This window comes from Carettochelys insculpta, chromosome 5 (genome assembly GCF_033958435.1).
Source record: "Carettochelys insculpta isolate YL-2023 chromosome 5, ASM3395843v1, whole genome shotgun sequence".
In the NCBI taxonomy this organism is placed as follows: Eukaryota; Metazoa; Chordata; order Testudines; family Carettochelyidae; genus Carettochelys; species Carettochelys insculpta.
Genome location: NC_134141.1, coordinates 85227146 through 85240852, shown reverse-complemented (window position 1 = coordinate 85240852; position 13707 = coordinate 85227146). Strand labels below are relative to the sequence as shown.

General features: G+C 46.1%; 1 protein-coding gene across 1 annotated transcript in view; it reads left to right on the top strand.

Moving 5' to 3' along the window:
* The window catches only part of ANKRD31 (ankyrin repeat domain 31), a 97102-nt gene extending 83395 nt beyond the window's left edge, over positions 1–13707 (top strand). Inside the window, exons 25-26 of the mRNA XM_074994238.1 lie at positions 6245–6496; positions 13556–13707. Coding sequence (XP_074850339.1) covers positions 6245–6496; positions 13556–13707 — 404 coding nt within the window. The remainder of the gene's footprint in view (positions 1–6244; positions 6497–13555) is intronic.

The following is a 13707-nucleotide window of genomic DNA, read 5'->3' as shown; positions in this document are numbered from 1 at the left end:
GAGCGCACAGCCCCCAGCCTCAGCAACAGCTGATCGGCGGCGGCATGGAGAGCCACGTGGAGGCGGCTCAGCCTCCGATAATCAAACAGCCACCCCGCACCGCAGGCAGGGCGGCGGCTAAACAAGCGCCGGTACCGGTGGCACCGCAAGCAGCGGCACCAACCCCGGGGAACTGGTGGTGCAGAGCGCGCAGGCACGCAGCCTGCAGGCACCGGAGGACACCGCCCGTGCGGCACCGCCCATAAGCGTGCCGAGCATGGTGCGGACGGGGCCGAGATCCCCTACACGTCAGGGGGCGCAGCTACCCCCTCAAGGGAGCGGGAAGGCTGCACACAAAACAAGGCACCGCAGCCCCTCTCCAGACAGGGCTGCAGAGTTGCTTTCTCTCAGCCCTCCGCTCATGCTGCAGACTTCAACTAGACTTCAACCCCCCTAGCCTACCTGGAGCCCCCGTCTCCATTTTTACAACCAGCCTCGCCCTGGCTGGGACCACCTTCACCCTTCCTGGGGTTTGAGCCGCTGGAGTACTATCACAAATCGCTCTCTCCAGTGTCCCAGGTCTCTTGACGATCTCGCTCCCCCATACGCAGAGGGTATGCACCAAGGGAGTGGTCTAGGTCACCTTCCCAAGAACAGTGCCCATGCTGCCATGGTCGCCCCTATCATGTGGGGCATAGACACCACCGGCAGTCTAACAGGGAAAGATCCCCACAGACGGTCCCGTATCCCCGAGGGCAATCGCGAACGGGGACAGAGACTCAAGTATCTCAGGGGGAGCTGGTTATGGAACCCCGAGATTTTTCCCTTGCAAGCTTCCAGCGAGCGGATGTACCATCACCAACAGGAACCGGAAAGGTCCAGAGAGGCGTACCCTAGTGGTTCCTCGCTCTCCTCCCCGGATGAGGCTACTGCCCCGGGGGACGTCCATCCTCCGGACGATCTCAAACAGTTCCAAGAGCTGTTTTAAGAGGGTGGCCTTCACGCAAGGCATCCAGACAGCAAAGGTGCAAGAGAAACACCATAAGCTCCTCAAAAATCTGAGACCTCCGGCCTCCTCCAAAATAGCAATACCACTTGATGACGCAATCTTGGAGTCCGCCACTATGATATGGCAGACCCCTGCGACTATTCCGCCTGTCCACAAGAGAGCGGATTAAAAAAAAAAAAATACTTCGTGCCGGCGAAGGGCATGGAGTTCCTGTTCAGCCACCCACAACCAAATTTCTTGGTGGTGGAGTCGTCGCAACACGGGGGAACAGACAAAGATGCCAAGAAGCTAGAGCTGTTCGGCAGAAAGGTCTACTCCTGCACTCTACTGTTGCGAATGGCAAATTATGCAGCGCATCTAGCGAACCATAATTTCGACAACCACACTAGGTTAACATCCCTCATGGACTCGCTTCCAGAGGGCAAGAAACCGGTGCTCAAGGCCATCGTGCAAGAAGGCTACGCGGCCTCGAGGACGGGAGTTCAGATCGCCCTGGAGGTTGCGGACACAGCAGCCCGCTCCACAGCTACGGCAGTGGTGATGCGAAGGGAGTCCTGGCTCCAGACTTCGGGTATACCGAGGGACCTGCAGACAAAGATAGTCGATCTTCCCTTCGACTCGCAGAAGCTGTTTGCTGAATCAACTGACTCGGTCCTTCATTCCAGTAAAGATTCAAGAGCCACACTTAGGACCCTGGGGATTTACACCCCTCCATACAGAAAGAAAAAGTACTACCCTCAACAAAGACAGTACCAGTACCAGCAACAGCGTCCCCAGTACCACAGGGGTTACGAGCAAGGGCGACATCAACAGCACCAGCAGTACAGAACTCCCAGGTGACGTTCCCAACAGAGCCGTGCGTCCTCGAGGCAGGGCCAAAGGCCACAAGTTTGACACACAGATCCAGGGCTGCGCCATCACTACCATTGCACAAGGTCATCCGAAGCGGTTATTCCACCATCGCCTCCGACCATTCTATAACCAGTGGCAAAGGATCACCACAGACAAATGGGTGCTGGAGATCATAGCCATGGGGTACGCCATCCCCTTCCAGTCGCTCCCACCGCCACGACCTCCACCCAGGCCCCACCTCCAGGAGGCCTCCCACGTAGCGAGGCTCAAGCAGGAGGTAGACCATCTCATGCTCATAGGGGCAGTGGAAAGAGTGCCGGAGCAACTGCAAGGGAGAGGGTTCTACTAGAGGTACTTCCTCACGGAGAAAAAGACAGGAGGCTGGAGGCCCATCTTAGATCTTCGAGGCCTCAACCGGTACCTGCGCAAGCAACGCTTTCGGATGATCACAATCGCCTCCATCCTTACGGCACTAGACGATGGAGATTGGTTCGCAACCCTCGACTTACAAGACGCGTATTTTCACATAACTATCCATCCGGCTCACTGACGATTCCTCCGGTTTCATGGTAGGCAAACAACATTTTCAATACAAGGTCCTACCGTTTGGCCTCTCCTCGGCCCCCAGAGTCTTCACCAAGACCTTGGCAGTGGTGTCAGCCTACCTGCACAGACAGGGGGTATTTATATTCCAGTATCTGGACGACTGCCTACTCAAAGGGGCCTCGAAGGAGGAGGTACTACGCATGATACGCATCACAGCAGGCACGTTCTCTTCACTCGGCCTGGTTATCAATCTGACAAAATCAAAGATAGACCCCACACAGGACATAGAGTTCATAGGGGCACGCATAAATTCTATTACAGCGAGAGTGTATCTACCAGAGACTTGCTTTCGGGCCATCAGCTCCCTCGTGCAAGTCATCACCTTCAGCCCTACGGTGCCAGTTCTGACGTGCTTACAGCTGCTGGGCCACATGGCAGCAGCGACGTTCGTAGTACAGAACGCCAGGTTACACATGCGCAGCATGCAGCACTGGCTGGCGAGCGTATACAAACTGGCAGCACACACCGTTCACAGGGTGGCGTCGCCCACAACAGAGGTGCGCAAATCCCTGCAATGGTGGGTAAACCCCAAGAACCTGCTAACAGGAGTACCCTTCCACCAACCACACATATCGGTTTTTCTTACTACAGATGCCTCCCTCATAGGGTGGGGAGCACACATGGGCGAAGAGGTGACGCAAGGGCTGTGGTCCTCCACGGAGCAGTCACTGCACATAAATATACTGGAGCTCAGAGCAGTGTTCAACGGCTGCAGACACTTTCGAGACCATATATAAGGCAAAGTAGTCGGGATCAGTACAGACAATACCTCCACCATGTTTTATATAAATCGGCAAGGAGGAGCTCGGTCCCATGCCTTATGTGCGGAAGCAGTCTGGTTGTGGAACTGCTGCATCGCCAACAATATAACCTTGAAAGCCTCGTACTTACCAGGCGCTCACAATGTGAAGGCAGACCAGCTGAGCAGGCGTTTCGCACTCACGCACGAGTGGCAGATCCATCCTGATCTGCTGCGACCGATTTTTCACGCATGGGGTTTTTCCCCAGATAGACCTGTTTGCTACTCAACACAACAAGAAGTGCCCACGATTCTGCTCCAGGGCAGGACTGGGACGGGGGTCCCTGGGGGACGCATTCGCGATCTCCTGGAGGGGCCCCCTGCTTTACGCTTTCCCTCCCACAGTGCTCATCCACAAAGTGTTGCAGAAAGCCAGGAGGGAAGGAGCCTGAATGATCCCGATAGTCCCAACGTGGGATCGACAGCAATGGTTCCCCCTACTCCTGCGCATGTCGGACCGGCCACCGATGCCCCTTCCGGTGGCGCCGGATCTGCTCACACAAGCCCAGGGGTCCATAGTGCATCCACACCCCCAAGGCCTGCGACTACAAGCGTGGTTAATCCATGGCTCAGCTCCCTAGAGAGCACATGTACGGAGGAAGTGCAGCAAGTCCTAGAAAGTAGCAGGAGGACTTCCACCAGGAAGACCTACAAGCAGAAATGGACTTGCTTCATGGCATGGTGTTCTACCAAACAGCTAGCCCCCCTTTCGGTGCCTATACCTGTGATATTAGAGTATTTACTGGACCTCAAGAGAGGAGGACTCTCACTATCCTCGTTAAAGGTCCACCTTGCCGCCATTTCGGCGTTCAGACACGAAGAGGAAGGGCACACGGTGTTCGCCCATCCCATGGTTAGCAGGTTCCTCAAAGGGTTGGTAAACCTATACCCCCCTCGGAAACCGCTTCCACCTTCGTGGAACTTGGACCTGGTGCTTAATGCGAAAATGGGACCACCGTTCAAGCCTTTGGCCACGGTTTCCCTCCGCCTCCTTACGATAAAGACGACCTTTCTTCTCGCAATCACGTCAGCTCGCAGGGTGAGTGAGCTTGCGGCAGTTATGGCAACGCCACCCTGCGCTGTTTTTTCCAAGGAGGCGGTAACCATACGGCTGCATCCAGCCTTTGTTCCTAAAGTTTCTTCTGAGTTTCATATTAACGAACCTATCGTTTTACCCTCATTTTATCCAAAGCCTCATAACTCTAACAAAGAGGCACGCCTACACCTCCTGGACATGAGGAGAGCGCTAGCTTTCTATATAGACAGGACCAAGTCCTTCTGGAAAACAGATAGACTCCTTGTCTCTATCGCTCCCAAATCAAAAGGAGAATGTCTCTCTTCGCAGAGAATCTCGAAGCACATCGTATCTTGCATAAAAATGTGCTACGAACTCAAAAAGACTCCTTTACTGGCCACACCCAGGGCTCATTCCACTAGGGCGGTGGCGGCATCAACAGCCTTTTTCAAGGGCGTTGTGCTAAAAGACATTTGCAGAGCAGCGACCTGGTCATCCTATGACACCTTCGCCAAACATTACGCCCTTCACAGGGTATTCCAAGAGGACACCCGTCTCTCGACAGTGGTCCTCTCGGGGACAAGCTGCACATAATCCGATTACCCACCTCCTACCTTGGGTTACTGCTGGGTAGTCACCTAATGTGGAGCACCCACGGGGACACTCAAAGAAGAAAGAAAGGTTACTCACCGTAGTAACGGTGGTTCTTCGAGATGTGTCCCCGTGGGTGCTCCACCACCCGCCCATCCTCCCCGCTTCGGATCTCTGTTTAGTGTTTTGCAGGAGCATCCGAGGCGGTTGGTCAAGGAACTGGCGGGGACCGGATCGCACACGTGGCCAGGAGCGCACAAGGGAGCGGCGCGCGCCGGCGCATGCGCGGTCCGGCAGAAACTGCTTGGAAGATCCGATCTGCGGCGCCGGGCAAGCCTGACACCTAATGTGGAGCACCCACGGGGACACATCTCGAAGAACCACCGTTACTACGCTGAGTAACCTTTCTTTCTCTGGAAATACCATCACTGGACCTAACCAGAACAAAAAGCAGTCTAGTAGCACTTTAAAGACTAGCAAAATGGTTTATTAGGTGAGCTTTCATGGGACAGACCCACTTCTTCAGACAATAGCCAGACCAGTCTGTTCTGGTCTGGCTATGGTCTGAAGAAGTGGGTCTGTCCCATGAAAGCTCACCTAATAAACCATTTTGCTAGTCTTTAAAATGCTACTTGACTGCTTTTTGTTTTGATAGTGTATAGACTAGGACGGCTTCCTCTTTGTTACTGTTGGACCTAACCAGGTTACTCACAGAATCACAGGCACTTTCTCATGCTCGTCTACTAACATCATATATGCCATCATGTGCCAACAATGCCCAGATGCTTTGTATATTGGACAGACTTCTAACTCCCTTAGACAAAGCGTTAATGGGCACAAAACAGACATCAAAGCACTCCAGATATACAAACCAGTTTGTCAACATTTTAATGGAATGGGGCATTCTATTAATGACCTAAAGGCATGTGTGTTACTGAAAAAGAATTTTTGCACCGTTCTTCAAAGGGAAGCAGCCAAGCTGGCTTTTATATTCAAATTCGGCACATTAACACATGGTTTAAACCGGGACAGGAACTTTCTGAGTCACTATAGGGGCTCATCTGCATACTTGGCTTTATCTAATTCTTGACCTCCCCCTGCTCCCCTCCACTCTCTGATTTGCTCACCTTGATTATCTTTTTTCTTATTTGTCCTCCGTGCTTACTGTTTTTGGTTCTCTGTGCCTTAAATACTGAGTCTGTTCTGGTCTGGCTATGGTCTGAAGAAGTGGCTCTGTCCCACGAAAGCTCACCAAATAAACTATTTTGCTAGTCTTTAAAGTGCTACTTGACTGCTTTTTGTTTTGATAGTGTATAGACTAGCACGGCTTCCTCTCTGTTACTAAATAACATAGTTGGTGGAAGAAATTTGTCTTAATATTTTTTACCACCAGGGATGAATTTTTTAGGAATGGACCTGGGCACTCCCACATTCTGCCACCACAATCGCAGTACTAGCTCCACTTTTCAACATGCCAGGGACTGTGAAGCAGGCAACATGCTGCAAAAAATTCCACCACTTCAACCAATGGAAGAAATGGGAATACAGTCGTCCCTTGAAGAACAAGCTGTGGAAGTATCACTTGTTTCCAGAGAATTAAGAAGTAAGACATTTTATTTGACATTGGCTAGGAAGCCTCATGGAAGTGAGTAGGAGCACTGATGGTAGGAGAGGAAAGAAAGGAATTGACGTGGGTGGTGGAGAGAAGTGGTCTCAGGGCAACATCACTGTGGAAAAATGGATGTGGTGAGGCTAGGGACGGAGTGTAACCTCTCACTGATAATTGCTGAGTTGACATGGGTGAGAACTATTTTTCATTACCTCTTTTTAGGATTTTCATAGTTGGATTTTTAAATATTCCCCATTTATGTTAATACATTGTATTTCCTTTAAGTTTCTAAACTCAGTTGGTATTTCCAGTACTTAGAAACATGTTTTCCAACCTGACGTTTCTCATAATTTCTTCTATCTTTTGCCAGAACAGATAAAACAGATACAGATGGTATTTTTGAAATTCTCTGCTGACCCAAGTGTTGGCGATGTTTTTCAGTTCTGTATAGAAATGGCATCAGCTGAGAGATTCTGATCTCTGTTTGGGTTCTCAGACACTGTCCACGCCAAGTATTTGAGCCATTCAGATCTAGAGTTTTGGTTTGGGCCCATCTGAGAGCTAATGAAATTCATCAGAACCCATTACATTTATTTACTTTTTTTGTGTTTATAAAAAGCACTTATACACTCAGGTTATGTCCATACTACAGAGATGTGTTGACACAAGTTGCTGTCACAAGTTATCTTCCAACAAAACTTCTGTCAACAGATTGCAGCCACACACAAAAGTGGATTGCTCTGTTGATCCACTCTGTTGACAGAGAGTGGCCAGACTGCCTGACTGCTCTCTTGACAAAACAACCAACCAGAAGCACAGCAGAATGGGCTGCCTGGTGTTCCCAAACCTCTGTCTGTCGACAGAGGGGCCCCCAGAGTGTCAGAAGTGGCTTTCTGTTGTCAAGAAAAGCATTCTGCCTCCTGGGGGAATGGCAGAATGCTGCCAACAGAAGTGCTTTGTTCTGTCGATTTACTGTCAACAGAACACATTTGTAATGTGGATGCTCCACGAGTTTTGTCAACAAAATGACAGTCTCTGAGGTACCAAATTGAAAACATCATTTTAAACAGTTTGCAAATTGAATTCTGACTCCCCCCACCCTGCCACACACACACCATAAAAAGGCACCAACTGCTCAAATACATCCCTTCTGGCACAGGTTTGAGTAAATAGACAGGCACTGCAGGTTGTCCTGTTGGTCAACAAAGCCCTGCTCTGTGAGAGCAAAATCTAAAGTTGAGAGCTCTTTGCTGAATATGCATACACTCCCTGCATTTCTCAGTATGGAAGCTATCTGAACTGCCAAGGCAGACAATGAAGAGATGGTTTTAAAGTAACAAGGATTGAAATCTAATAGGTGCCTATATATGAAAACATGCTCTGTGAATGGCATGTGGTTATGAACTGAAAATGTGCAGACCTCTGTGCCTAACTGACCCATTCCCTTGTGCCATACTTTGCCAAGTAAGCAGCTGCCACATACCTCACTTGCTCAATTGTTTTGAAGAGTAGTCTGCAGTTATAACCCCAATACCTAACTTACTAGTTGCTTATATGGCCCTCATGACTATGGTGTCTGAGCATCAAAATAGTTTGAAAGTGACTAGCATGGGAACATATTCTGCAGTTTGAAAACTAAGACCATTTCAGACAGATGTGGTTGTAAGTAAAATACAACACCCCCTCAACCAATAATACAATAAAAAAGATGTGTTTAAAACTCACAAATAAATTGTTTCATAAATAATTTATTTTACTTTCAGTACATTTAAACTGGATTATTGAATAAAAGGGGAAAACTGTCAAACACACAATAAATCCCCTAAGGTTCTCAAACTTCTCTTTCCTGGACCATTTGAAAATTGCTGAGCATTTTGGCAGACCACATAATGATTTTTCCAGATGTTGTTTGTACCATTAGCTAGCTATTGTAAAGTGCTGTGGATAAATGTTAAAACCACCCTTAATAATTAACTTTTTGTTCAACAAATAAAAGCACACAACTCATTGTAATATCAGTAGTGTTCTCTCTCCTATCACAGAGCAGAGGCTGGGAAGGAGGGCTCTCTGTCTCCTGCAGCCACAGCCCTGAAACTGGAGAAAGTTGCCTTTCACTGCTGCTGCAGTCCTGCACATCCCAGATTCTTCCCACCCCCTCTTCTCACACTACTGCCCCCCCATCTACCTCGTCCTGTCCCCACCTCATCTCATTGCCACCTCCAAACTACCCTATATTCTATGATCTGAAGAAGTGGGTCTGTCCCATGAAAGCTCATCACCTAATAAATTATTTTGTTAGTCTTTAAAGTGCTACATGACTGCTTTTTTGTTTTGATAGAATACAGACTAACACAGCTATTTCTTTGAGCTAGTAAGGCTAAAGGTAAACTATGATTCAGTACACATTCTAAGAGTATGTCTACACAGCAGCATTATTCCGAAGTAAGCTATTCCAGGAAAAAAAACTCTGCTGCACACAAAATGCATTTTGAAATAGCATTTAGCTATTTCAGAATACAGCATCTACACACAGTAGAGCCTATTTCAGAACTGAGCCATTGGACACACAATGGCTTGTTTTGAAGTAGGCTCCATTCCCTGTCTCACCAGCCCCTATTTCAAAATAGATGCTGTTCCGCATGCAGTGAGGTTTACCTATTTTGAAATAAGCCACCCGCTATTTGAAATTATTTTGGAATAGCAGTTGTGTTATGTAGATGCTAGGAAAGTTATTTCAAAGTAACAACTATTATTTTGAAATAACTTTGCTGTATAGACATACCCTGAGATACTTCATCAGTTGTAGGTGAAAAATTGTCTTTTGACTTATATATAGAATGCAAAGCCCCATGAAACTACTAGAAAAAATTTAAAGCAGAGAATCTGGATTTTTCTGTAAGATTCTTAAATACAAAGTTCAGAAAGAATGTTTTGTCTGGCACCCTAAAGCTCCAAAAATTAGGCTGCAGGCCTTGTCTATGTAAGATTCTCAGTTCCTTCATTAAGAGCTCTTTAGTTCCTAATGCTTTCGTTCCTAATTCCTTGAACCAGAACTCTTTGCTTTAGAGAGGTTACAAACTCCATATACTTTGATCTTATAAGCTCCGTAAAATTTCTGAACAATTTTATAACCTTTCAAAAACCTGATACAGTTCTTAGAACTCATAATTTTTTCCAGAGCCATATTTGAGCTTATGGCCCTAAACTTATTTTTAAAATAGCCATGTATACTGGTAATTATATTGGTAATTAATGAATAAAACACATTTAGGCTATGTCTACACTAGCCAAAAACTTCGAAATGGCCATGCAAATGGCCATTTCGAAGTTTACTAATGAAGCGCTGAAATACATATTCAGCACCTCATTAGCATGTGGGCAGCCGCGGCACTTCGAAATTGACGTGGCTCGTCCAGACGGGGCTCCTTTTCAAAAGGACCCCGGCTGCTTTGAAGTCCCCTTATTCCTATCTGCTCATAGGAATAAGGGGATTTTGATGTTGCCAGGGTCCTTTCGAAAAGGAGCCCCATCTGGACAAGCTGCGTGGCGACGAGCCACATCAATTTCGAAGTGCTGTGGCTGCCAGCATTCTAATGAGGTGCTGAATATGTATTTCAGTGCTTCATTAGTAAACTTCAAAATGGCCATTTGCATGGCCATTTCGAATTTTTTGACTAGTGTAGACACGGCCTGGGAGATGTTTACAGATATCCTTTTTCTGAGATAAAAACTGTTCACCTCATACGATTTTTCCAAAAGTAAAAAACGTGGTTTTTGTTGCATCTTGTATCTCAAAAATGTTTTGTCTAATTAGTTTCAAACTTTAAAAAGAAGTTTTTTCTCTGCTCAAGCAACATATGGAAACTTTACAGGGAAAGGAGCAATAATTTGGCAAATTAGAAGAAGGGGTCAAAAGCAGTCTTATAATGGGAGATGTCATACAACAGACATGCTACTACCGGATTAATAATTCTTTTATAAACTGGAAGCCCGTCAGGTAGAAACAATACAATGGGGAGAAAGGCCTGAGTGCATTAGTCAATCAGAGAAGATGACTACCTGCTACCACCGTAATGTGGTGGTAAAATAAAAAAACAAAAATTACCCTAGAATGTATTGGGTGAGCAGCTTTAGTGGACAGAGGGAAGTATTAATGCCATTGTACAAGGTAAAGCCTCATCTGGAATACTGTGTATAATTCTGGTCAGCCATGTGCAAGACAGATGAATTCAGATTGGAGCAGGTGTAGAAAAGGGCTGCTAGGATGATCAGGGGAATGGGGAAGCTATTTTACTAGAGGAGAATAAAAGAGCTGGTTTGTTTTGCCTAGCAACATGAAGAATGGGAAAGGAGATGATTGCTCTCTCTATTAATACATCTGTGCAGTAAACACTAGGGAAAGTGAAATGCTATTTAAGCTAACAGAAAATAATGGCAAACAAAAACAAATCGCTACAAATTAGGCGTGAATAACTTTAGGCTGGAAATTAAAAGATGGTTTTTAACCATCAGAAGAAAGTAGTGTGGACAATCTATTTTTAATCTAGTTTAATCTAACCTAGTTTTAAAATGGAATTTTATAAATTCATGAATGGGATTACCTGTCATATAGCAGGGAACTAGACAGTGTGACTCGGGAGACCCTTTCCAGTTCTGTATTTTTATAACAATGATAGCCCTTAGCTCCAGATTTTTTGCAGATTTTTACATTTAAATGTATTAAAACTTACCTCTGAGGTAATGGATTAAGAGCTGTCTGTCTGAACATGACCTCCTTCAAAGTACTTTGTGACTTCTGCCCAATACCACTATTTCCATCAGTTATTTTTCAAACAATTACCTATAGTCAGGAAGGTAAGTGGCTCCCTCTGGAGTTTCTGCCTACTATTTCATAGATTGGTTGGTAAAGGTCTTTGTGTGAACAGCATTGTAATAACCTCTTCAGAGACACATAAACAATTTATTTGATGCTGTCAGCCTTTGCTTGCCTGGGATCCAGGGTATGCTAGACATAAGACTTTAGATCCTGAGTACTTTTTGTTCTTTTGTGTCATGTGTTCTGAAATGAAGAACTGTGTTCAGTTCTGTTGTCGCTGTGTTTGTCCCAGGGTGTTAGAGACACAAAGTGAATGAGAACATTTTTTACTGAACCAACTTCGGTGTGACACAAGCCAGAGGTGTCCAGTCCAGGGATTCTAAGGGCTGCACTGGCCAAATGCCCCTGCCCCACCCTTCCTGGTCCTGCTTCACCTATGCTCTGCCCATGCACTGCTCCCACCTGTCTCTTCCTGTGGAAGTGCTGCGCCACTTCCAGTTGGTACGGAGGCAGTGGCTTATTATAGTACTTTTTGCCCTGTGCACCCCCACACATTAGTTTTGGGCTTTGAATAAGAACGCTACGGCTATGTCTACACTACAGTGATCTGTCGACATAAGTTACTGAAGAGATGTGGAAAAACTCCTTTCAACAGATTGCGGTCAAACACCAAAGCGGATCGAAAAAGCGATCCGCTCTGTCAACATGGAGCAGCTGGACTGCCCGGCTCTCTCTTGACAGAACAGCCAACCAGAAGCACAGCAGACAGGGCTGCCCGCTGAACCAGAAGCCCTATCTGTAGACAGAGCCCCCCCACACCCCAAGGGGCCACGTTTTTTTTGTTGACCGATTCCATCAAGGAAGGCATTCTGCCTCTTGGGGCATAGGCAAAAGGCTGTCAACAAAAGTGCCAAGTTCTGTTAACAGTATGTCAACAGAATGCATTATTAGTGTGGGTGCTCCGCGAGTTTTGTCGACAAAACTCTCTACTGTAGTCATAGCTTATGTAAGCTCAAAAGCTTGTCTCTCACACTAACAGAAGTTAGTCCAGTTAAACGTAGAATTTCATCCACCTTGTCTCCATAGTACTGAAAAATAATCTTTAAGGTAGAGTGAAATCTTGGTCCCATTGAAATCAAAAGGCATTGTGCCATTTTCCATGCTGTGCAAGATCCTTCTTCCATTATTTTTTCAGGTGTGAGGTTGTTTTTTGTCAGAAGTCATGTCTTGAAGGACAAAAGACTGTGTTTCATTGTGTTAGCTGTATCTTTGTAGGCTAACAGAACTGAAAAGGCCCATTAAGATGAAGGCTAACACATCTGAAACCATGTGGTTGCCCGGAGGGCAGGGGAAGAGTCTAGGCTACAACATGGCCAGCTAGCAGGGCTTCAGAAATGTTAGTGTGCATTTTAATTGGACTTTTAAATCATGTTAAGATATTGAGCTAAAAAGAGTTCAGCACACATCCTTTTTTTCTGTTGAGACAAGACCAGAAAGCCCTGGATATTTGAATAGGGACTGAACACTGATCTTTTCATTCTAGTGCCACTTTCCTGCCAATGCACTTCCTCCTCCTAAGAGCCACTGTTAGCTGTAACAACTTTGCTATGGTTAGCAGCTGCTAGGTTTGAGTGCAACCATTTCTCATAACTTTCAGCTGCTCTGTCATTCCTTTAGTGATAGTTATATCCAAGAGCACCATCAAAAATATTCTGACATGCAACTGTGGTAATGACGACAGGGTAAACAAAACAGTAAATAAAAATAAAGCTTTTTAAAGACCTCAGTTCACTCACTATTAGATTAATTAGATTCTATATTGCTGCTGAGCGGCTGCCTTGTTACATCTTTCATGGCTGATTTTTTTATAACGTGACATTGCTAATATTTTTAACAATGCAATCTAAAATTCATAAGGCCAAATTCTACCCTCAGGTACCCAATCTTCTTCACTTTAAAGAAGGCTTCAGATGTGCACATCCTCAGGTACTAGCACTGGCACATTCAGCCTGATCCTCTAATTTACCCTTTACAGGTGTGCTACTGCCTCCATGCGTAGCCCCACTGAAGTCAACAGGGCTCTGGGTACAGCAACGTGCCTTCACTGTGAATTGCAGATCAGTGCCTAAGATTGTAGGAGCCCAGGACAAGAAATCTGTCACAGTTTGTACATCTGTAAAGAGACAGCCATACCTAAGATCCTACATAAATAATAGCAGGTATAATTGGATCTTATTTTAATATAATTTTTTTAATCATTTGCTTTTTTGCCCTAACAGAATCATGCCTTCAGTCTGACTCTACTAAAAACTCCACAAGCTTTCTTCAGTTAAATGAGATAGTATTAATAAATAATGAGGAATTTCTGCCATGTCATATAATGGATCAGCATTGGAAGTTCTATGTGGAGTGTGAGAATTTTGGATTTTAA